At 35.3% G+C, this 24363-nt stretch overlaps 3 protein-coding genes across 7 annotated transcripts; all 3 read right to left on the reverse strand.

Moving 5' to 3' along the window:
• Positions 1-173: 173 nt before the first annotated feature.
• LOC18051256 (transcription termination factor MTEF1, chloroplastic) lies at positions 174-1951 on the reverse strand. The gene has a single exon (XM_006448930.2). The coding sequence runs from the start codon at positions 1287-1289 to the stop codon at positions 360-362; it is 930 nt and encodes a 309-aa protein (XP_006448993.1). The 5' UTR covers positions 1290-1951; the 3' UTR covers positions 174-359.
• Positions 1952-2035: 84 nt separating this feature from the next.
• LOC18051257 lies at positions 2036-9134 on the reverse strand. 2 transcript variants are annotated; one of them, XM_024190284.1, is made up of 8 exons: positions 8909-9134; positions 8084-8333; positions 7221-7344; positions 6440-6774; positions 4527-6318; positions 3495-3748; positions 3172-3260; positions 2036-2427 (listed from the first exon to the last, which is right to left on the reverse strand). In XM_024190284.1, exons 1-7 carry the CDS (start codon positions 8962-8964, stop codon positions 3189-3191), a joined length of 2883 nt encoding a protein of 960 aa, XP_024046052.1. In that variant the 5' UTR covers positions 8965-9134; the 3' UTR covers positions 2036-2427; positions 3172-3188. The 2 variants fall into 2 exon arrangements, with proteins under 2 accessions (XP_024046052.1, XP_006448995.1); XM_006448932.2 differs by having other exon boundaries at positions 3151-3260; positions 8909-9133.
• A 2355-nt stretch (positions 9135-11489) lies between these two features.
• LOC18051258 (CBL-interacting serine/threonine-protein kinase 23) lies at positions 11490-17252 on the reverse strand. Of its 4 annotated transcripts, XM_006448933.2 has the most exons (15): positions 16431-17252; positions 15975-16037; positions 15725-15796; positions 15496-15603; positions 15289-15369; positions 15006-15059; positions 14795-14920; positions 13975-14064; positions 13690-13809; positions 13478-13603; positions 13080-13196; positions 12562-12618; positions 12402-12476; positions 11947-12025; positions 11490-11766 (listed from the first exon to the last, which is right to left on the reverse strand). In XM_006448933.2, exons 1-15 carry the CDS (start codon positions 16608-16610, stop codon positions 11741-11743), a joined length of 1374 nt encoding a protein of 457 aa, XP_006448996.1. In that variant the 5' UTR covers positions 16611-17252; the 3' UTR covers positions 11490-11740. The 4 variants fall into 4 exon arrangements, with proteins under 4 accessions (XP_006448996.1, XP_024046053.1, XP_006448999.1 ...); XM_024190285.1 differs by lacking the exon at positions 13975-14064; XM_006448936.2 differs by lacking the exon at positions 15725-15796 and having other exon boundaries at positions 16431-17251.
• Between the last annotated feature and the right edge of the window lie 7111 nt (positions 17253-24363).

The following is a 24363-nucleotide window of genomic DNA, read 5'->3' on the forward strand; positions in this document are numbered from 1 at the left end:
TCTTTCTACATTCATCAATACTACATACATCCTTCTTTCTAGTTTCTTATATATTTACACATTATTATTATTATTATTTTCAATAGCCAGTTAGCCACCATTGGAAAAGTGCTCACTTACAAACTGTGGATGAGAAAGCAGTTATGGCTTTTCGACGCGATTGAAGTACCCAATGCAAATGGTTCTACTTCTATACCATGTAATTATAAATTTCAATAAACCATACAAAACCCAAATTATCTTTATCTTCAATTAATCAAACACTTTACAAGATGCAACACAAAATTATCAAAATTTAATCAGTGACACAAGTTCCCAGATAAAACCGACAGCTGTGGCAGAGGTTGCAGAAGTGACGGTCATCCCCTTCCTGGCTTTGGCTTGATCAACGCATTAAACTCCTCATCAGAGGTCTTAAGCATGGCAGGCAAAGACAATCTCGCCCCACTTTGCAAAGCTTGCATATGCCTAGGCTTAATCCTCTTTTCCAAGCTAAATGCAAAGTATTGAGGAAACTCCTTCAACTCTTCCAACTTTCCCCTCATCTCCAGATTGAAATACTCAAACTTAGGCTTGAAGTTATTCTCAACACTGAAAGTAAACAACCCAGGACACCTCAAAACCATAAGCACAGCCTCATCTTTTGAGAACCCAATACTCTCTAAATATTTAAGCTTAGGGATCAATGTGTTTTCCACATTGGAAACCAACAAAACTGAGTCTTGATAAGCCAATGCATTTAAATCCTTGAACCCAAGTCTTTGAAGATAAAACAAAGCTGGTTTGAGCTGGTCTCTGGCTCTGGAAGTTAGCAATCTTGGGCACTTGTTGATCACTTTCCTGAAGTCGTGTTCTGGGACTTTCAAGTCATGTGAGAGGAAGTTAAAAACTGATTCCAAGTCAGTTTTGATGTTGGCAGTAAGCACTTTCGGGCACATGCCAAAGATTCTTGGCAAATCCTTTTGGAGAATGCCTTTGGATTGGAGAAAGGAGATTATGCCCTCAATGGAATTAAGGGAAGCAGAGTGGAGAGAAGGGTTGAGGGAAAGTGCTTTGCCCGAATCAACACCCATGATTTCAAGGCATAAGATTTTTTCTTTGATCTGGAAGGAGAGGTTTGCTTGAGTTGGTGGGTAGAGTGGGTGATTCTGAAGAAGGCTTTTGGGTTTTGTTGATAAGTGAATGTTTAGTTGCTGGGAATTTGAAGGAGATGATGATGATGTTGGTGATGGTGTCTGTGAAGAAATGCAGAGAGAGTGCAATGCTGTTGCCGCTGATGCTGTCGGCATGGTGGACAGGTAGAGCAAACAGATGGGCTCTGTTTCCTAATCTCATCTCATTGGAACTTATATGCATATGTGGCAATAAGACGTGGCAGTTTCATAAGAGTTGATTGGCTCATGTTGAGATTTTGTGGATGATTTGGGTGAAGAAATTGAGTGGAGATCCTCCGCCTCCATTGGTCAGCCATGCTCTTTTTCCACTGAGCCAGCAAAACTACACTACCAGGGAATTAGCCCAATGGACCCTCTGATTAGCCAGTTGATTATACATTCTTATTAGCCCATCGTTCAGATACAAACTTCTTTCTAGAGCCCATTGCCCGTAAGGGTGGGCATTTAAATAAATTCCACATCATTTTTTTTCCCCCAAAGAATTGACAAGAAGTGCTTTCTTTTTACTTGCTTTCGCCGTTCGGTTCTGCCGAGACGAGTTGACAAAAGTAGTAATATTTTACTAACATGGATACGAAGAAGCACCTCTCAGCACTCAGCACTTGTACGGAATGATCACATGCATAAAATTTAAGCTGACTGAGCGTGGAATCATCCGGTCACTCTACCCACACAGTAATTGAGAGCAATATTTATTTCTCCAAGTCGATCGACATGATAGGCGAGAATTGCAAGGCCGAGAGGCTCAAGGACGCATCAATGAAAAAGAAGGAATCCAGACGAATATCTACAGTCCCTCCTGATGGCTTCCTGCTAAAGAAACGCAAGCAAATACGGATTTTCCAACTCTAGAAAAAGCCAAGTTAAACTTATATCAGATCAGATTAAGGCGGCGGCAGCAGCCGAGCTGAACCAGAAGCCAACAAATTGAATTCTTACAATTATTGGTTGTCAACAGTGTTCAACCTATGATCTGAGACGAGAAGACCAAACAAAAGTTGAGGTACATTATCTCGACAAGTCGGTAACTAAAATTATTAATCACAGAAGGCACACTCTTTAAAGAAATCATACAGGAGATCTATAAGTTATGTTGTAATAACAAGCATCTTCTTAAATTGCTTAATTATCCTGCCACAAAGAAAAGAAACTTTTGGAAAGGTCACTGCCAGAACTATCCCCAGCAGCAGCTCTTGTGGCAACCAGCGAAATCAATTTCTGATTTGCTTCCAACATCGATTGCCATTTGACTCTACACACACATTGACATCAGAGAATACAACGATAATCAGCATCACTCAAAAGGAAAAAAAAAAACAAAAATAAAGAGAGAATGAAAGAAAATAAACACAAAAAAACAGAACAAGAGAGGTTTTCTCATAGATCCCTATGAGGTATGCAACAAGTAAGTATGGGATGACAATGTCTGCTTACCAAGACCTAAAACAAATCAATTTATGCACAGAAAACACCAACCCACACGGACACATGCAACTCAGTTTTTCCCAGTGGACAAAAAGAACCAAATAATATTTGCATGTTGGCTACCCCAATCCCACAACTAAATCTCTACAGCTCTTTACAAACAAGTGCTATTAAATCTGAAACCCTGTTTTTTCTTTTCTATTGAAAAAGAAACTGAAAAGTGCACTAACAGATGTTAATTAAAAGGATAAACAGTTGTAGAATGGACCAGCAACTGGGAAATTTTATCTTAGACCATAAGATGTCCCTGAATCTAGTTTTCAGAAATAAATAATCCCAGCAATCAAAAAGCTAGGGGCTGAAAAGTTGCATAAAATGAGGTGCAGCAAATAAGACTGTCTTGATAGAACATTTAGAATATCAGAAGAGAGTGAAGGAATGATCAGCAAAATTCTGCTTCATTCTATTGTGGTGCCATTCCATTATGAGAGAAGCATGACTACAGGAAGCAAAAATCATTTTCTGAGAAAAATCAGAAATATCTACTCACCACCAACTGCCATTAACTTACTCCTCGAGGTTTGGTTCTTAATGTTGCCCATGGCTTTTGCTCATGGAGTGCCGTCGAAGGAGCTTCCGACCAGGAGTTTGGTGATCATCCTACAAAAGTAGTAATAGACAATTCAGATAACTACTTGGTATATAATTGTGAACCAAACTCGACAACAAAGCCCGGGAGAGGCAATTCCAATTTACAAGTTCTCAGTTAAAATTAGTCTACCAGAATTATTGGGTCGTGAACGACAATGAAGGAAATACTAAGAAAGCCAATGCATGGAGAGAACAAAAAATTTTGACTACATCCAAGACATTTCGATAATAGAGATAACAAACCTTATATAAAGATGCAGCCGATTCGGACTGTACTGTCTGAATAGGAATATGCCCCAGAGACCGCAGAGTGTCCAGTGCATCCAAGGTCAGCTGCCACCCACAAAGAGCGATGGCATCAGCACTGTTGCTAGAACCAGAGCCATTACAGCCAGCAGCAGCAACATTTCCATTCACCCAGGGGCAGAACTGGTTGTGATGGGCAATGGGATCAAACTCTGTAGCTTCTTCATAATTGCTTTCCCCTTTTGGAGGCCCTGAAAGTCAAGAAGTGTCAAAATGCATCATTAATGGCACAGATAGTTGGGGAGTGAGGAAGGAAGGTGAGGAACAACAACTTCAAAGTTTCAACAGTCATGCTTAAGTAAACATAAACATGAAATTAATGGAAACTATAAGGGGTGGGAAGAAATGGAAGCTATAGGACTTTCTTGCCTCACGATGGGTGTTGATTAGTAATCAGTTTAAGGATTTTCCCCACTTTTTTTCTTTTCCAAGAACATAGGCAAGCGGGTTTTTTATTTTTTTAATTTTTGGGTAAGAAAACAAATGTATTAATAAAGAAGATTAGAGACAGATAGTGGACCAGCTATTGTCAAATGACTTTATGTTTTCTGATGAGGAGTTGTTTACTAGCTCTGATTCAGGATTACTGGTTAACTTCCGTGTATGTCATCTCTTCTGTGTTAATAACCTTGATTGTTTCTAATCAAAAGAAAATAACGATAGTAGGGAAAGAAAACAGGATAGTTGTATTTCACTGACTTTAGTTCAAATTGTCCTGCATCTAATTCTACATTCAAGATCCTAGATGAAGTTCTTGCCAGCAGCCACCCTCCTCCACCGAGAACAAGAGACAGAGAACAAGGATAGAGACCAATTGTCTTGACCAACAAGATCTTATATCATGATTTATTTAAGTAATTAATTGATCATTTCATCACCCATGAAAAAGCTAAGAGGAAGCAAGAATAATAAATACTGAAAAGAGAAAGATATGATAGCCTAAAAACCAGCAAAGTATGCAGAAATTACCTATCCCATTAGCAACTGCATACTCTGACTCTGGGTAGGGACAATTGTTTGTAGATGATGATTTGCCAGTCTTTGTAACCTCATTCTTAGTTGTATTGTAACCAGAGTAAATATTAGCATTACAAGAAAGCGAAGGATGGGCACTAGTATCCTGTGCTATCTTGCAACTCTGACTTACCTTTTCTCCACTTTCTACTGATTCTGCCTTGGCAGAACCATCAATTTTCGAACCACTATCAGCCCTTCCAACAGATCGAGACAGCATCTCCTGGCTATCACCATGTGGATCCTCCCTATTAACTTCATCAGGGACAATCTCATCCATTGACCCAGGATCAGGAGCAGATTCACCTGTCTGACCCTGATTTTCAGCATCTTCAATTCTCGGTTCCACATCACCCACAACACTATCTGCTCTATGGACAGAAACATCAGCACCATGGATTTCAGCTTCATGGCTTGCACACATACCAACACTTCCTCCACTAATTCCAAAACTAAAACCATCCCTGGCTTGAGCTGTCACAGTTTCTGCATTGAAAATTTCTTCACCATCATTATTTGTACTACTTATGCCCATTTCTCCAGGAACTATTTCAGTGGCTCGCCGAGAATAGATGCTCTGCTGAGCTTGATTACTATTATTCAATTCTGATGTCTCATTCATGTCAAAAAACCCATATGCACTAGAAGAGGGAAAATTAACATCGTCAACACCCCCAGGAGAATTTTCAACACTTTCCATAGAGTCATCATCAGCACTGTGACAGACAGTATCCATGGCAATGACTGAAGAAGCACGTGTTGAGTCCCTAGTGGATACAACACCTATAACTTGTTCACTACCTTGTCGAAATAAAGAGCCTCTGTTTCCATCTGCATGAATTTCTAATCCGACTGACTGGCTAGGACCAGCTCCAGAAGAGTCTCTCAGATAAGGTGAACAGTTTGAATCGAAAATATCCAATTCACGAGCACGTTTTGAAGGCCCAGCTGAATATTGTCTACTATCTGTAACTTCATCACCATCACGATCAATGACGGTCCCTTCAACACTATCAGCCTGCTGCATCCTCAAATTCGGCCTGTCCTCTGAGCTGCCACCTATTTCAAGACTCCGCTTACGAGAACTAGGGCCTCGCGATTCATATGATGCTGCACGATCACCAACCTCACTACCTGCCGGTTGCCCAATCATTAGATCCCTTCCCATGTCTGCATCATGAACATTTTCGGATATTGCTGTCCTACCTGCCTGCGTAAAAGGCAACCCCCCTCCAATTGTCAGATTCAAATCAAATTCTGTATTTTGCTGCAGCTTCCCCTCATCTGTGGTTGCCACTTCATCACGGTCTTCTGTCTGCTCTTTCTCTGGATCATCAGCAGCAACCCAACCACTAATCCCACTGGCTGCACTTACTCCGCGGGTCATTCCCATTTTTTTGCTTGTATCAGGTATATCAATGTTGTTTGGAGCAAAACGAGCGGGTCTAGGAACAGTTAAGAAATCCAATATTCTCACTGTTGCACCACACAAGCTACAATCTAACAACGGCGACCTATATTCAGGTCTGGACTCCACAGCAAACATTTTATTCTTTCCAGTGTCTCTTTTGGCAGAGGCTGAGATTGCATTTTTGCTTGGCCCTGGATCCTTCGTCAGCTGAACCTGGGCCTCAGTAGGACCAAAAGAACATCCATCTCTGGCTGATTGAGCAGAATGTTCTTCACAGTCTTGAACATTAGGAAGCCATCTTGGTTCCCATCCACATAGACTTATAAGCTTCTGAGCCTGCAAAGGAAAGATAAAACATGGAAATGAAACTTTCAGAAATGACTTTTTAAAGCAGACGAGCAAAGGAGTAAAAGTACTAAATGGGTAAAGGCAGGAACAAGAGCATTATTTATCTTACGCGAGAATACAAGTAGAAAGCTCCATCACGAGAGTTTTCAAGTTCAGGTTTCATATCTACTTCTCCAACTATCAGATTCTGTGATTGGGACAGCAATCGATCAATCTGTGGGCCTCGAGAAACCCACATGTGCTCAATTGCACAAGTAGCTATAATAGGAAGAGACTGAAACTGTAGGAGTCCGTCACATCTGTCCTTATATCCACCGATTAAGGCAGACTGGGGAGTCGGAGGGAACTGCACCAAACTTTGTGGACAGCTGTTTCCTCTCCACGGACAATTGATGTTGTGACCATCATCCAACTGCTTTGAAAAAGCTTGACCAGCATCTTCAACTTGAACCCGACAATTTTTGGGGGGGACAAAAAATAAGAAACCAACAAGAAAGAAAGAGAGAGGGCGGGAAAAAAAAGAGCAAAGGACAAGCCTACACATCAATCAACAAGACATGCCTACACATGCACGCGCATGCACACACAAATGCAGACACAAATGAACAGATTCTTGGCAACAGTGAATGAAGAAATTCAGAAGTGTTCTCTAGCCTTATATTTCTCATACACACAGACATGCAGTACGCAAACACATGTTCCCTTTGAGTACTTTCTATCCTACAACCTAAACTTCATAAAGCTATTCTTCCTAATATACTCGAGTAAAATAAGTCATTTATTAATCACATCACTCTAAATCATAATAATATCTTTCAAAATTCTTCCAAATTACTCTACAAGGAGTGGAAAGCATAAAAGAATAAAAATACTTAAATTACACTAGTTACCTTCAGCAGGAGTCCAGTTTGGCACAGAAACAAAACTTAGGCATGCAGCACATGATTCACACGCAATTCTATCAACATCAATATTCATCCAGCCTCTTTGGGCACAAGCCAATGAACTGGCCAGCTGCACAAAATTTTGAAAAGCATATGTCAGATACCCTGATTATTGTATTAGGTCTCTGTCATTGCAAAATCGAAAGAGTATACAATTTGAATTGAAGTAGATGAAAATTTTATATTCTTCTTATTTAATCCTTTACACTTGACATGGATACGATAGAAAGCAGAAATAATATATCAAAGAATGAGATATTGTATATTTTCCACCAGCTATGAAAAATTACAAAGAGGGAATGACATGTGAAACCGCCAAAGTTATTCCCATTCACTTGTTCAAGTTGTTTTTATAAGCTTTCTTTTAAAAAAATGGATATAAGACAGTAGAATGATCATTCTTTGAACCAAATCATGTCAGTAAATAAGATCAATGTGTTGGAGGAAAGAAATGGTAAAAAGTCATGGAGGATTCACAAGAAGATAAAATATCCACATTTTTTTTTGAGACTTAACTTGCATATTAAGCTTGAACAAACGTACAGATAAAACACTTTGTTGAAATATGATCCTGGAAGGAGAGCTATTGCCTCAAGGACTAATTATTTTATTACACATGCAATAATCAGCATAGAAACTCCTGCATCAGATTTCATCAAATCTACAGTTTATATCTAAATTCCTGCCGAAGGAAAAGGAAACAACAACTCCGATAGCTCATACAGCTTACCAGAGGCCCATGTCATTTAAAGCTCCTAAGAAGGTCATGATTCACAGAAACAGATTTAATATTACTAATGCATGTTCACCTTGGGCTTTCCGAACCAATTTGAAGGCTTAAAAGTGGCCAGACGCCTTAGTAAATCCCCTCTCTCCCATGGTCTACATGAAGGTCTAGATGAGCCAAGAATAGAACCACCAGCACTTGTGCTTAGTGATGTCCTTGGTGGCTGGGAACCAACACATGATACAGAAGCTGCTTTAGAATTATGCCCATGACCAGACCAATCTATACTGCCAACATTGGCTGGAGCAGCAGGAGAAGATGCACCAGCAGAACTGAAAAATGCATTATAAGTTAGAACTTCTTCAGACGATTTATAGCATGCAAAAAAGTTAAAACCCTCACATTTGAGCACCTAATTTCTTTCACTTTCAAAGCAACCAAACAAGATTCACAACAACCACCATCCTGCAAAGAACAACATGCAAAGCCCAAAAACACGTACCCAACAAACCAAAATATGAAAATTAAAAATTATTTACACAGTTCAAGATATCCAGATAGTAAATGCCCGCATGTATTATCGAGAATAAGCATTCCAGGACCGTAACATTGACTTAATTTCATTTTCATTAACTTCCATTTATTAATAAGTAAGCAGAATAAAGTTTGTGATTTTTTAAATTTTGACATACAAAAATTTGCTTCCACTGTCTAAGCAAGCATCCCAAAAACACAATCATCGAGAATCCTAAGACAAACTCCGCAAATTGACATGCACATTACCAAATAAAAACCCAAACCAAAACCCTAATTTCAAAAACCCACAAAAAATTTAACCCAAACAAAACCCTAAATTGAGATCAGGAAGCTGCGAATGAGTGCAAGAAACAAAGAAGCAATTAGGTACCTCGCAGCAGGCGTAGGATCCACAGTCCCACCAGAGCTGATAACTTCTTCTCTCATAATTTTTTCTATTTCTTTTTTTTTTTTTCTTAATTATCTTCTGATTTTTTAGTGTTATTCGAAACAAGAGTCGAAACTAAGCCGGAAGCTGGGATGCCGCATTTTATAGCAAGTGGCGAGAGCGTTGCTCCTATTGTGGTTAAGTCAAAACTCCGTGACGTTTTTTGAGGGGTCGGGTTCAGCTCGTGCATAAGTCAGGCTTCCTATTTTTTTTTTTTTATCTTATTTAATTTAATTTAATTTAATTTTAGTTTTTTTTTTTGGAGATATTGAGTGGGTAATTATTGAACATATTAATAAAAAGATTTACCCAATTTTGTTTGGGAGGTGAGACTTAGAGGTTGTTTGTTTTTTTGACTTAATAATTTAAATTAATTTATTTTATTCAGTTAAGTCATTAAATCTGTTTGTTTTTTTAACTTAATGAAAATTTTTAGCCATTAAGTCATTAAGTTTTTAACCTAATTTTTTTAACTTTTTACCTAACTAAAAAGCCTGAATGATATTATTGAAAGATATTCTCTAAAATATCCCTATGTAATTAATTAATTTTTATCTTTACTTAAATAAAATTTAATAATTGGCATTATTGTTCATCTCTATCCAACTTGTGATAATATATAGTGGATGGCAATGGGGGAGAGGAGGGCAGGGGACCAATCACTTTGTACCCATCTCCGATATTTTGCGTATATCCTCGTCCCCTCCCCATCCCCGTCAGAATTATTTGAGAGAATCTTCATCCCCTCCCCGAATAATAACAGGAGATCTCCGAGAGTCCCCGATCCCCGAATAACTAATATATTTTTTTGTTTTCAATTTTGAGTTAATCATATTAAAATAAAAAATTAAAATAAAAGTAAAATTCAAAATATATCTTACATTAATATCCGTGACAAAAGTCACATACATTAAATTAATAAGTAACGCAACATGCAAGAGATACAAACTTTTTTTACAAACTATCATGAATAAATTAATAGTCTAATACAAAATTATTACAAATACAATCGAATTTAGATTCAAAAATAACTTTTTCAATGGTGGCGTGGACACTAGCAAATCAAGAACAAATATTAGATTAGATTAGATATTAAAATTGTGATTCGCTGTGGGCAATTATAATATTTAAAAATAAATAAAAAATAGATTTACGTTTAAAATATTTACTGAATATTAAAATTAAAACAAAATTTTTGGGCTAATAGAATTTACCCAGTCTTTTTAATGTCCTAAATAAAAATTTAGGACTTTAATTAGTTAATTAGGCCTAAAAGTTTAATAGTATAAATATTTTGATATTGTTATTTTTACCAATATTTATAATTTTATAATTCAAATTTTATTGTTTATTTACTAGTAATTTTAAAAAATAAAAATAAAATTAAAAATTAAAATGGGGAAATGGGTAGGGGATGGGGATTCCACCTCATCCCCGTCCCCTCCCCGAATAAGAAATTGAGTAAAATATTTTCTCCGTCCCTTCCCCGAATAAGAAATTAGGTATGAAATTATCTTCATACCCTCTTCGAATGGAAAAAATCCCCAAGGGTACCCGTCTTCGTGGGGATTTTTGCCATCCCTAATAGTGGTAAACTATTATTATTATTATTATCTATTTATTTTCTTCAAAAATGAGCATTATTTATCTTCATAAATTTTTGTGAATATTTTTCATATAAAAACATCATAAATTATAATAAAATTGATTAACATATATAATTTAGAATATTAAAAAGTTGTATTCAATTAAATATGATTTAGGTTATAATAATTTATTATCTTATTTATATTCATTGAGATGTTTATTATTTGTTTAACATTTACAATTTGTAAGGGTATAAACATAAAAATATTTATTTTCAGATTTTTTAAGTTGAAAAAACAAACAACTTAATATTTATTTTTAGTGATTCAGACAAAAAACAAACATATGATTTAAATTCAAAAAATCTATTTAGAATTCAAACTAATTCAATTCTATTCAAATTTTAGATTAAAAAACTAAATTTTTTCGCCCATCTCAACAAAATTCCTCATATCAATGGAGAGGGTAAAAGATCTGTCTATTGGATCCCGATGTTCATTTTTTTCCCACTTATTTATTATAATTTACAAATCCCAAAAGCATGCAATACTAGTAAAAATATATTAGTACAATGAAGTACTTTTCATTTTTGTTCTTTGCCTCGAAGAGGATTTAGTGCATAAAGTTTAAGCAGATATTTAATCTGAAACTGAAAATATTTTTAAAAGAAATATAAATAAATATAACACAATTTGGAAGTTTTTAGATATCATATATTAATTCTTTACTGTTTAGCAACTATTTATTTTTAAAGGTACTTTTAAAGCCCTCAACCAAATCCCCGCAATTAAATTTTTTTAGATCCGTGTAAAAAACCTAAATCTACAGTACCAAACAAAGCATCAAAATCTAGAAAAAATAATACTTTTACAATATATTCTTTTTATTGAATTTTCTGGTCCATAGACAAGTCACTAAAAACAAACAAAATGAAAACGACACTGGACTGAGAGTCTTTTTGATTATTTGCAGGTAATTGACTACGTTCAATATCCGTTGAGATGATACAACTGGAAGTCTGAAACCACACAAAAGCCAAACCAAGGTACACGAGAAGTGAGTTCTGAATCACAAATGAAGGAAACACATGGCCTAGAGGATAAAATACAAAGCTGAGATACAATGGCGCAAAAGCAATATATAATTTGCTGGAGATATTCAGCAGTGCAAGTCATGAAAGGAAATCCGCTATTGAGACCCTGCGCCACCAGCGACTGTGAATAAAACCAAAAATAATTATAAGAATAGAATCAGTGAAAATTTTGTAGGTCCCATTGCCAACTTTGCAAAAAGGAATGTCGCGTGGATTAACTCTCAACAGAATAATCATCAACATCGAAGTGGTAACTGATTCAAATACGCATGCATAAATAATAATACAAGAGGACACTAACCTGCAGATCCTTCAACAATTGTTTCATCTCCTGATTTCCAAACAACATCTTTCAGCCCAGTCGAAAGGTTTTTGTAAAACTAGGATAGTTCAAACCAAATTAAATTAATTAGAAATAAAAGAATAAAAATAAAAATAGGAAAACTCTACATAGCTTGCAGCCATAGTTTTCCACAGGAGATGACGTTAGGTTCAAGCAGCCAATCATGGGTCAATATTAACAAACAAGCCAATGCTAATGCAAGTTGGCACTATTCACAACATCTTGGCTCAATTGTTTGCAGGACTGCAATTACTGTAAACCCCCAGCTGGGCTATATAGGCATCCACCTAGTGGCTAACAAATAAATATGCAGCACCATAGTGGCCGAATGGTACTTGCCCATTAATGAGCTTGAGTGCCAAATTTCCATGCATATAAAAAATTTCATGTGTATATACTTTGCAATAACACACCTTGTGAAATTCTAAGGTATCTCCTCCAGATTTTCGAAGCTCAACCATGTAAAGTGAAGGGGCCACCTCAAAAATCTGGCAAAGCAGTCGAATCACTTTTAATTGATATGAAACTTTATTTCGGTAGAAAAATGTTCCTTAAAGAAAAAGAAAAATCTACCTCTGTTGCAACAGATAAATGACCCTTGCGTCCAGTTTTTTCCCCTTGAAGCTTCAACTGAGATAGATAGATGAAAGAAGATTTCATCAGTGGTAGTAGAAAAATGTACTACTTATTTCTTAAAGTTGAGTTTGTATATTTCATCCGCTGTATTTCTTTCTCAGCTTGGAGGTAGCTCACTCCAAGCTGAACTTTAAAAGTACTTATCAATTCAATTCCCATAAAAACCTGTATTTTAGGCAATAAACCTCAGAAATAGCAGTTTTTTTTCAAGTGCTTGCATAAAAGGTGCACTTATGCTAGAGAAAACTCAATACCACATCCATTTCACACAATCATGGACACAGAAACAAATGCAAGTTGAATCAAGGTCCACATATCTAGGAAATCTCTCAGCATTGCCATAAGGAAGCAGCAATAGTGAATTCAGGATGAACAAACAATTGATAATAATTATCCCATCTGAATTTACTGATAAAAAATAGTGTCAAAAGAGAGAGAAAATGATTATTTAGTACCTTGAAATTATTTTTCTTCACATCAAAACCCAAAGGCGATGCAGCTTCCTCAATTTTCGATATAATTTCGTTAACAGGACGTTTGGATGTAAATCTTGTTTCTCGTTTCACAAGTCCCTTTAACCAAAAGAAATGTTAGCTGTCCCAGATTCATGTTAAGCAAACTCAAAACAATTAGCTTGTAAAACTGAGCTAATATTAAGCTATACATAGAGATCAGATCATACAATATGCATTCAACATTCACATATTATGATGAATCTGCAGATCAGGATTAGTAAGATTAGCATGTTCGGTTATGTAATTGAGTGGCTATATGCACAAATACTTGCAATAATGAAGTTACCTGCCCATCAGCTAAAATGCTTATCAAGCTTCAGAATGCAATTTAACCATACCATTTGCTTTTCGAAAAGGGAACCGAGGTTGAGTCCCTGAGATGTGGAGATCAACTCAAACGCATTCATAGTGAGAGGTGCAACAGGGCCTTCTTCTCGCCTCTCCACAACAAGGTTTCGAGAATCCTTTTCACCAAAAGGAACATATAAGCAGGTCAAAACAGTTGCATCAACCACAACATCATGCTACATATGAGAAACACAAGTCTTACCATCGATTCATTAAAGATAGAATCCACATCATCAAGATCAATATTAGGTTGTTCAAAACTAGGTGGCTTATATCCCTTCTTAAACCACTCATTCTCAATAACCTCAGCCATCGTTATTCGCTGTTCAAACCATCAGCACATATAGTGAACTCATAAGTAGTCAAAATGCAATTACATAACATGCAACTCAGAAAATTGAGTTCCCCGACCCTTTCAACAAGAGAAATGCTAAGTTTCACAAGCAAGATGAGGCATGCACAAAAAGCATAAGAAAAAGAGGAGTACTGTCACAGGATTAGGGTCCAAAATCCTTGAGATCAGTTTCTTTGCACTTGTCGAGAACCATGGAGGACTCTTGAAGTCAGCCTTAAATATCTGAAATCAAATTAGGAACCCAAGCTTTGAGCTCATAAAATGGACAACGTTCAGACTACCGCATAACAATAAAAAGTAAACATCCACCCATAGCACAAGCAAGAACTTTGCAATTCATTGGCTACCATCCAGCTTTATCAAAACAATCTACAATGAAGAGTTGCTTTAACTTCCACAAGCATCACATAGTTCTACTACTAACAAATTCTAATCACTATATTCATTTCAGACCAATTTTTCTTGTGTAATTCCAATCCAATGCCATTAGCATCAAGTGCAGATACGCTCAAGCCAATGGAGAAACACATCATAAAAAACAGTGCTATAAACATGAATTGATTTATATGATTAGTATTGAAGAACTCCTACAAAAATCCAATCTGATGGCTCTAAACAGTATTATTATGCAACATCATACCAAATAGTTTCTAAGTCCTATCAAATAAGTTCATCATCTTTGCCGATGCTTCTGTATCAAATAAGCTCATTATTTACATGAATTGATTTACATGATTGGTATAGAAGAACTCCTTCAAAAATCCAATCTGATGGCTCTAAACAGTATTATTATGCAACACTACTAATAGCAATATTCATACCAAATATTTTCTAAGTCCTATCAAATAAGCTCATCATCTTTGCCAATGCTTCTGTATCACCTGACTCAGAAATAATTGCTACAATGTCAATGACATTCAAATAACATAAAGGAAAATAATGAAAGAATTACCTTCTTATATAAAGCCATCAGATTGGATTCTTCAAAAGGCAAGTAACCAGCCATTAAGACATAAAGAATCACACCGCAAGACCAGAGATCTGCCTTCGCTCCATCGTAGCCTTTATTATTAATCACCTGCAAAGCGTAGCGCAGAAAATAAAGATAAATAACAAGTTGTCAGAAGAAATGAAAGAGTAGTTGGTGCCAAAAGCTAGAATACCTCTGGAGCAACATAATTAGGTGTTCCGCATGTTGTATGAAGTAAACCATCATCCTATACATGAAGGGCAAGAGATCAGTAGTGAAAATTTCTTCAATAAATTATGTAAAGCTGTCTAGAGAATCCAACATTATCATTTGGGGTTTTTGGGTGGTGGTGGTGGGGGGAAGGAAGGTGGCATGTGGTGGCACTAGAAATGGTACTTCTGCAGGACTGCCATATAGAAAATATTGATGAAATTCATTACAAAATAAAGCTTAGTTGAGTAGCGCATCCAACTTACTCTAACTTGCTGAGGTAAAGCACTCAATCCAAAATCTGAAACCTTAAGAACTCCATTAGCATCCAACAGTAAGTTCTCTGGCTGTGATACACAAACCAAGCAACCATTTCAATCATATATAGAAAAGTTATTTAATTATCTCTGAACTTAGATTCTCTATTTTAGAAGCTCACGCAAGCAAGCATAATTAAAAATACACTCTCAAACCTTTAGATCTCTATGACAAACACCTCTGCTATGGCAATAATCCACGGCATTAATAAGCTGCTGAAAATACTTTCTAGCTTCATCTTCCTTCAACCTCCCTCTACTTGCCTGCAGTCCAACAACCAGAAATTACAGTTACTGACATTTGATTTATAAAAATAATTTAGAAAATTCACTGCCAGGGGCATGTGAATGTTCACCATAAGAGGCAAATGCAAACTTAACTTACAATTTTGTCAAAAAGTTCACCACCAGTCACAAATTCCAAAACAATGTATATTTTTGTCTTGCTTGCCATCACCTGCAGCAAGAAAACTTCTCAAAGTCACAAAAAGGACATAAACAATTATAACCAAGAACTAGATGCACTAATCTTTGATTGCAGATATGTGGAAACCATAAGGTCTAATAAACACAAAATCACGAGAAATGAAGGAATAACAAGACATTTTAAGCAAAATACGAAGAAGTCTTCTGACCTCATACATGCGGATGACATTAGGGTGTCTAATAAGTTTCATGGTTGAAATTTCACGCTTAATCTGCAAAGAGAACAAGGAATTTATTTATTAAAAAGAGAGAGAGAGAGAGAGAACTGCATCAGTGCATTTTCAGCAATGCCAAGGCGTAAAAACGAAGTCATGACAGGACTGTTAGGAGGCGCCCCTTAGCGTTTAAGACCATTAAATCCTTGTTTTGCCCCACAAGGTCGATTCTCTTCCAAAAATTGCCTACAAATGCTTTCATAAAACCTATTTTGCTCAAATCACTAATGAACCAAAACTAATATTCGTAGCTCTTCTTCCCTCAAATATTATAATAACTAATTACTGATCTGCAATAATAAAATTTGAACTCCAGAATACTTTTCAAACAGCAAATCAAATCATTAGTCAAATCTTAAATTCAAAGGCGTAAAAAAAAAATATCATTACCTGACCGATCATCTTATGCTTGAGAACCTTTTCTTTATCGAGAATTTTAATGGCGACATTTTCTCCAGTTTCAGTGTTTCTAGCAAACTTCACTTTGGCGAAGCTTCCTTCTCCGAGCGTCCTTCCTAACTCGTACTTCCCAACACGTGTCCTGCTTGCTCCGCCTGTGCGAGAAGCCATGTCCTTCCCTTCAATCTTCGCTCAACCTAAGATTCAGTTTTCGTTCCCTTCCCTTCCCTTCCCTTCCTCAATATAATTTAAAAATCTCTTCTTATTTTCGATTTTTTCTCTCTCGCTTTGGAGATTATTTACTAACGATCAAGACCTCTTCTTTTTGCACGGCTGCCATACCTGCGACTTCTCTACCCTCATCTTTGCTTCTTCTTTTTTTTTTAAAAGAGAAAAAGATTTATAAATTATTCAGACGCTAATTACTAAATCAGTGGAGATCCTCTGCAAAATTCAAAAACTCAAACCTCGACCATTCAGGACGAATCGATGAGAGATTGTGACCAACAGATCAGACATGGACCCCATGGAATCGAGTGAATCAGCCGAAAAAGGGATGTAAATTATGATTTTGGCAAAATCGATGTATTTACTCGCAAATTTCAGTCGAATAAAGAAATAATAATCATAATAATTAATTAGCGCACGGATCTATAAAGGGGCTTGCACTGAGAAGATAAATCAGAGACGTACATCTACGTGAATTATTGAGGAGATTCTTGCGAAGAAATTTTGGGAGCTGGATCGTAGGCGAAGTATTTGGTGTCAGAAAATTTTAATTATGGCCTGGTCTTGTGCGTAGGTAGTGCCTAAATAGGCGAGGACGGTTTATTTATTACAAAATAATTGTCAATTATTCATTGTGGGACCCGCAGAACATGTGGGATCCAGTGGGCGGAGGAACATGTTTTTGTCAGCTGCGTCTCACTTCATGATTGGGTATTTATTTGGTGACTGGATAAATAAACGCACTCGATCCGTTACTACGGTAGATTGATTGATGTTTGATGATGAAAGCGGTAGTTTCAGACTTTGTAGGTAACGAATATATCAATGAAATTAAACTTAAGGCTATGGTCACGTAGAAACAAATTTAGATCACGAATTTTATTAGAGTAATGATACAGCCATAAATTTTTGTATAAATTTATTTTGTACAAACTGACGTGGCATTAATTCATTAGTTGAATGAAAATATAAATTAATAAAAACAAATCATGTGGGCCAAGTGATATTTAATTCAACCAATCTTATCATGTCACATCAGTTTGTACAAGAGTTTGTGGCTGTATATTACGAATTTTATTAACACACATAAAATAATAAATAATAAAATATTTATTATAAGGGTTCCTCTATGATTAGCATCAATAATGTATTAATTGTGAACCATTAGATCTAATCAATGGTATACAATATTTATACTAAAAAAATAATTTAAAAATAATGGTAACTCTTCAAGACTTCAAGTGGGTGGATAATTTTTGTAAAATAATTGTGACCACCCTTAGAGTTTGAAATAATTTCACTTAAATAGTATATTTATTTAAAATTACTTTTCCGCCTTCCTTTAAATTTGTAATATGATAATCACTTTTAAATAAATCCTCCAAAATCAGTTACCATTAAGTATAAAATATAATATCAAGTAGGTTATTTAACACAAAGTCTTGTAATAATTTGTATTGTATGAATTTAATTATAAACCATTAATACCTAAACAATAATGATAATAGAAAGTATTGCAATAAACTATTTTATATGTGTTTTATTAATAATACTATATGAGTCACAACAAATGAGAAATATTTTATTCACCAATTATTATTGAAAAATATTTATGTCTATATAACTATAGAGTGAGAAATATTTTGATTTAAATTTTTATCAAAAAATTAAACTATTTAATTCATACAATTCAATGGTGGAGGATATAACATTATGAAATGTTGCTTTGACTTTCAATAACAACCATTAGACTATGAGATATTAGTGGCTCAAATATTGTGCCAAAATTTTAAGTTAAAGTATCCCAAACCATATCTTTATAATGGAAATATAAAAACATACAATGATTTTTTTCCTCATTTTGTCCATTAAATATTATTTGATGTAATATTTTATTTATTATCACTATTCATTATCATAATAAAAGTAATGACTCTTCGTAGCATAAAAATTTTATAATTACTATCAAAGAATAATAATAAAATTATCTTTCATGATTCATAAACTAAAGTTAATTAGGAATATGTGTTAGATTTAACTTTTATGAAATTAACAAAGTGACATTTGAAAATAAAATGAAAACAAATTTGTGAAAGTTAAATTTTATAAGGCTGAGATAATTTCCTACCATGTCAATAAAAATATAACAATATAAATGATTTTCTTTCACTTTTTTTCCCACGTAAATATTATTGGAGGTAATATTTTATTTATTGTCACTATTAATTATCATAACAAAAGTAATGATTCTTAATAACATAAAATTTTATAATTACAATCAAAGGATATCAATAAAATAATCTTTCACGGTTCATAAACTAAAGCTCATTAGGAATATATATTAGATTTAACTTTTGTGAAATTAACAAAGTGATATTTGAAATTAAAATGAAAATATATAGGCTTATAAAATTTAAAATTCCTATCATGTAAGGATATTAATTGTAAGATAAATATAAAGTTAAGAGAATAAGCATGTTAAATGGGTGTTAAAAATAATACATACTTCATGATCAATTATACAATGGCCCTTAATATTATATAAAATAATGAGTATTTTAATATACGATATAAAATTTTATTAAAACATGTGTGATCAAGTAATTTTGATGTTACAAGAATCTCAACAATGAGTTTATTGATGTAACTATGACATTTACTTAAGTATATGTACTTAGTTGTGTTATTTATTACTATTATATTATATATAAATTTTGCAATTGCAATTTATTTGTTTGAATTGTGTTAAATAACCTACCATTATATTTTATACTTAATGGTAATATTTTTGGAAGATTTATTTAAAAAAGATTATCACATTTCAAATTTAAAGGAGGATTGAAAAATAATTTTAAATAAAAATGCTATTAAGTGAAATTGTTTCAAACTCTAAGGATAGTCATAGTTATTTTACAAAATTCTCCACCCCTTACACGTTTGTTAACCGTTTACCATTATTTTATTTTTTTTAATTTTTTACTACAAATATTGTGTACCATTGATTAAATCCAATGGTACACAATTAAAAATATTATTGATGCTGTAAAAAAATTACAGCATCATAGAGGAACCCTTATATACCTCACAATTTTTTAATCTTACTGTTTGGGTTTAACTAAATTTGTTTATCTATCTACAAATTTTTAATCTTTACTGTTTGGGTTTGCATCAAAATCCGTTTTGACGCAACTTGAAAATAAAAGTTTTGAAAAAGAATATTAGAAATTTGTTAGATTTTTTATCATATTCATTACGTAATTTTGAAATCATAAAAACATTTGTAAACAAACAACAATTTTGTTGTAGTAAATGGTTCCACTAATTTCTTTTTCTTTTTAAGAGAGTATTAACAATTTTTTTTCATAAAATATTAATTTTATTTAAGATAAGTAATATGATTTTTTTTTTAAGATGCAGACTAGAGAGGCGAGCAAAGAAAATTGCTTGAAACCTTAAAGCCCAAAGTCTTGGAAACACTAATTCAACAATCACTGCACTATTATTCTCATAAATTCTTTAGTACTCCACGAACATTGTTTCTTGTCTTTTTATTACTTATCATGTATCATGTTTGATAACCAATAAAGTGTTGGCTCTACTAGTAATGAAGTCTCTTTAAGTGGCTCGACTGGGTTTGCTCCACAGTTCGAGTCGCAGGGAAATCGCCTTTGTTGGGAGAACCTGTGTCTCCTGATTCGAGCGGGGACTTCTAGTTTGAGTTGTGATACGTATTTAAAGGTGCTGAGGTTTCTAGTTTAAGTTGTGGTACGAGTTTAAAGGTGTTTCTCACAATTGGAGTCCTCCTCAAAATACCTTATGATTAAAGTATATATATAACAAAAGGCTTTGGCTAAGTTACGTTACTTACGCCAGACACAACAACAATGCACAATAATGAGACCCGTTACTATTACTATGTCTGACGTAAGTTACGTTTATCGTAACTTAGCCGGCTCCATAACAAAAAGGTAAATGGAAAATTAGCATGCGACCACCTAAAACTTTTATCAGATGTATTATTCTAGGGTCTAGAAAGAGTATATGATTCGTGGCAACCAATGAGAGGATGCGGGAGTTGCCGTCAGTGAGTTTTGCTCTTACCCAACTTCTATTGGATTCGCATCTTTGCTGCATATTCAAAATGTTTGATAAATTACTCAAAAAAATAAATAAATAAATAAAAACCGTTTGTCAGTCTTACACGCAAAGGTATTAAATATTTGTTTATGAAAGACAGGAGATGAGCACGCCTACACCAAATACGACCGGGTCATATAATAATAATGTAACGTGAAAGAGGAGAATACATTTACATATGTTATCTATAAAATAGAGAGTATCAATCAATATAAATTGACTCATAAAAAATTGACGCTCTCTATTATTTGTTCTTCTCTTGCAAAAAGTGTAGCTAAAAAATTGCTAAGACCACGTTGTTAAAGATCATAATAACATTGCATTGCATGTTCAAACTTTAAGATTTCTTTTTTTGTTTTATTCGTAATCTTGTGAGGGGCAGGGTGTTACGAGGATTACGAAGGGGGTGTTAACACACTTCTCATTCAATTTTGATTTCGAGTCGGGCCGTGACTGCGCCGGGCCAAAAAATGCGTATCTTGCAGTCTTTTCCAGTTCTAAAACCCTTGCAGGGTTTCAAGTTGCCCCAGTGGACAACGGAGGAAGCAAAGAAGAAAAGGGTGCCCGCTTTGCCATGGATGCGAAGCCCAATTGATGTGAACCCCTTAGAAGACTGCCCTCTTTGATCTCCTTCCATGCCTTGACCTGAGGTACCCTCTTCAGTCTTCACCATAATAAATATTCAATCAACATATCATATTCACATTTTCAATTTAGGAAGCACCTAGGGTTTCTATAGGATCCGTGTCCTTCTATAACACTACAAATAATCTCAAAGTTTAGATTGAAGTTCTATATATGCACACACACATACACATTGACATATCTGCAGTGATGAATTCTACAAACTGGTACAGACCTCAGAAATCACATATGCCTGTTCAGATACATTAGAAATCCATAGTGATCTTAACTTGTGGCTTTTTTCATTTCTGAAGAATTTTGATAATTTTTTATACTGTCTCTGTGCTAAGCTGTTAATATTACTGAAATAATGGCCACATGAACTAATATTTGTTTGCGTCCCAGAGATGCTCTTGCTAAAGCTTCACATGTAATATTGCATGTTCAACTATTGCATTTTAGGAACTACGCTTGTGCCTCTCTTCATAGTCGGTCTCCTCCCAACCACTCTCTTTATATGTCTGTTAATCTCAGTCCGCAGATTTGTGAGTCAAAGGTGAAGCCCATATATTCGATTCCCCTTCTCCGCAATTTAGGAGGGGAGAAATTTATTGTCTTCGCATCATCCGTGGCAAATTCACCGTCAGTGAGTACACTAATGAAATAAAGATAAAGGAGTTTTCAGGTCTTCAACACCAATCTGTAAGAAGGTAAATGTCTGGATATATTTCTGTTTGTCGACGTTCATATGTTATTAAGCATTAATTATATTTGTTGTTGCAGCCGTCAAGTAGGAATCGTGTTTGTACGCACAATGTTTCAATTTAATACAAATGTCTGCTGCAAACACTTGTTTCCTAATTGAAATGTTTTTCTCAATTTGACAACATTGGGATTCTAATGAAATGGAAATTTGTGTTGCAGCAAGACGTTGAAGGCATTTCGGGGAAAGGGGCACATGCAAGTGCTTGTTTGCTCGGATGCAATGACCAGTGGGATGGATGTCGAAAGGGGTGGGAAATGTCATTAATTATGATAAGCCTGCATACGTCAAGACAGATATTCATCGTGCTGGCCGGACAGCAAGAGCTGGCCAGAATGGGCATCGCTTCACTTTGCTGCATAAGGATGAGGAGTGCTGCCATCTTGATTCCTTTCCACTTCTAGGTCTATTTTTCACCACTGTTTGGATCTATTTTTTCTCCCCTTGATTATTAATTTATGGTGAACTTTTATAATATTGAATCATACAATAGTAGCCTAGTAGGTTAGTGTCCCTCAGATTCAGGATAACAATGTAGTTGGATCAGAATCAACTGCTGGGGAAGCTTAGTCTGTTCATCATTATTTTCGATATTGTCTTCAATCGACGTCACTGGAACTGAGTTCTGCTCTCTGTTTGTTATCAATGTATCTTTCAAAGGGGCTTACTTGAGATATGCTTTAAGCTGATCTGAATCTGAGACATATGCCCAAATAATCCAGACCTGAAAGATCATCCGACTAGATTGCCTTTTTGAATTAATCCCTGCACAAAGTAAGCTCCTTTACATGTTTCAGGTGAAGCGTTTCAAGAAGCTGTTACAGCAAGCTGATCATGATTCCTGTCCTGTTCATTCTATCCCTTCCAGTTCAATTGAGTCGCTTCGTCCAATTTATAAATCTGGTAATTTCTGGGCTTTGATTCTTTGAACTTAATTATGGGTGCGATTAATCTAATTTAGGATATTATTGGATCAGAAAGTTTGTTCACTTGCTTGAAGGTTTATGTGTTAGATGCCTTGCTTAAATCAGTTGCTATTTTATGTTTGCTTGTGTTGATGGTATCAGTAGATGGATTGGGAAATTCAGTTCGCTGATTTAGCCTTCTGAAATTTGCATTTTGCAAGGAGTGAACCATGTCAGAAGTTGCTTCTTCCAATAAAATAGAGACCGAGTACTGGGGATGGTCGAATCTTGCTTGCATTTTGCATGGACCGCGCCAAAAGGCAGTTTGTCTTTCTTTCTTGCAGAAGTACAAAAAATATTTTTTCATCACTGAGCCTTTTTATTCTTTTTGAATGGCTCAGCTCTGAAAAGCTAATAGAGTATGTTGAATCACAGGCAAACAGAAAGTGCAAAATTGGGTTCAAGTTATCTAGAATGGTCAAAGGCTGAGTAACAGCCCGTGCTAAGCAATAATCTCACTGAGTTATGACTGCTAGGATAATTTGTATGTGTAATACTATCTGATGCAAAGGTAAAGACTCTTCATTGTTGGGCAAAGCGGGTGATTTCATTATATAAATATTCCTGATCACCGCTCTGCAAAAAACAGATTGTATAATACAACTTCTAACACCGAAATGAAAGGCCTTTGGAAATAGCTTCAAAATTCGCTCTACTGTTTGAACATGCTGAACTAATTCATGATTTGCCCAAAAAAACTCTTTATCACCTATTAGAATGGATACCAGCTGTGTGGTTGTTGTTGGAAAACAGTGGATGGATCTTTTAATATCTTTATATGCATAAACAGAAAGATACTCTACAAGGATATGTTAAAAGGCTTCATTATAAGAATGCCACTTACTCTCTAACATCTTAAGAGGGACAGATAAAAAAATGAACCTCGGCTGCTGGCTCAACACATCAAGGATGCAGACATTAGGCAGTTCGGAATTTTAATGCCTTTGCTACTTCTGTCATATTCGGTTAATATATCTCTTTAATTTTCTTCATCCACAACATACATGATAGCAAGACACAAAGTATTAGAGCGAAATCATCGTTACAGAAACCTTTTAACTCTGCACACAACACCATGCAACTAGAGCCTCCCTCTGCAACAGTCTTAGCTAGTCTAGGTCAATCCAGCCCAACCCGCTAGACTCCGCCAGCGAAACAAACACAAGAGCAAGAGAGTACAGTGCTAACAAGCCATTTCTAAGGCTCG

The sequence above is a fragment of the Citrus clementina genome, unplaced genomic scaffold (genome assembly GCF_000493195.1).
Source record: "Citrus clementina cultivar Clemenules unplaced genomic scaffold, Citrus_clementina_v1.0 scaffold_2, whole genome shotgun sequence".
NCBI classification, from domain to species: Eukaryota; Viridiplantae; Streptophyta; class Magnoliopsida; order Sapindales; family Rutaceae; genus Citrus; species Citrus x clementina.

Excerpts from the sequence above, each read along its gene's own strand:
- LOC18051256 (XM_006448930.2), bottom strand. The coding sequence starts at position 1,289 with ATGCCGACAGCATCAGCGGCAACAGCATTGCACTCTCTCTGCATTTCT.
- LOC18051257 (XM_024190284.1), bottom strand. The coding sequence starts at position 8,964 with ATGAGAGAAGAAGTTATCAGCTCTGGTGGGACTGTGGATCCTACGCCT. Across the intron at positions 8,334-8,908 it reads GATCCTACGCCTGCTGCGAG|TTCTGCTGGTGCATCTTCTC; the intron begins GTACCTAATTGC and ends TGCATTTTTCAG. Across the intron at positions 6,775-7,220 it reads AAACTGGACTCCTGCTGAAG|TTGAAGATGCTGGTCAAGCT; the intron begins GTAACTAGTGTA and ends GTCGGGTTCAAG.
- LOC18051258 (XM_006448933.2), bottom strand. The coding sequence starts at position 16,610 with ATGGCTTCTCGCACAGGCGGAGCAAGCAGGACACGTGTTGGGAAGTAC. Across the intron at positions 13,604-13,689 it reads CTATCTTTAATGAATCGATG|GATTCTCGAAACCTTGTTGT; the intron begins GTAAGACTTGTG and ends TTTGGTGAAAAG. Across the intron at positions 12,026-12,401 it reads ATACCTTAGAATTTCACAAG|TTTTACAAAAACCTTTCGAC; the intron begins GTGTGTTATTGC and ends GAACTATCCTAG.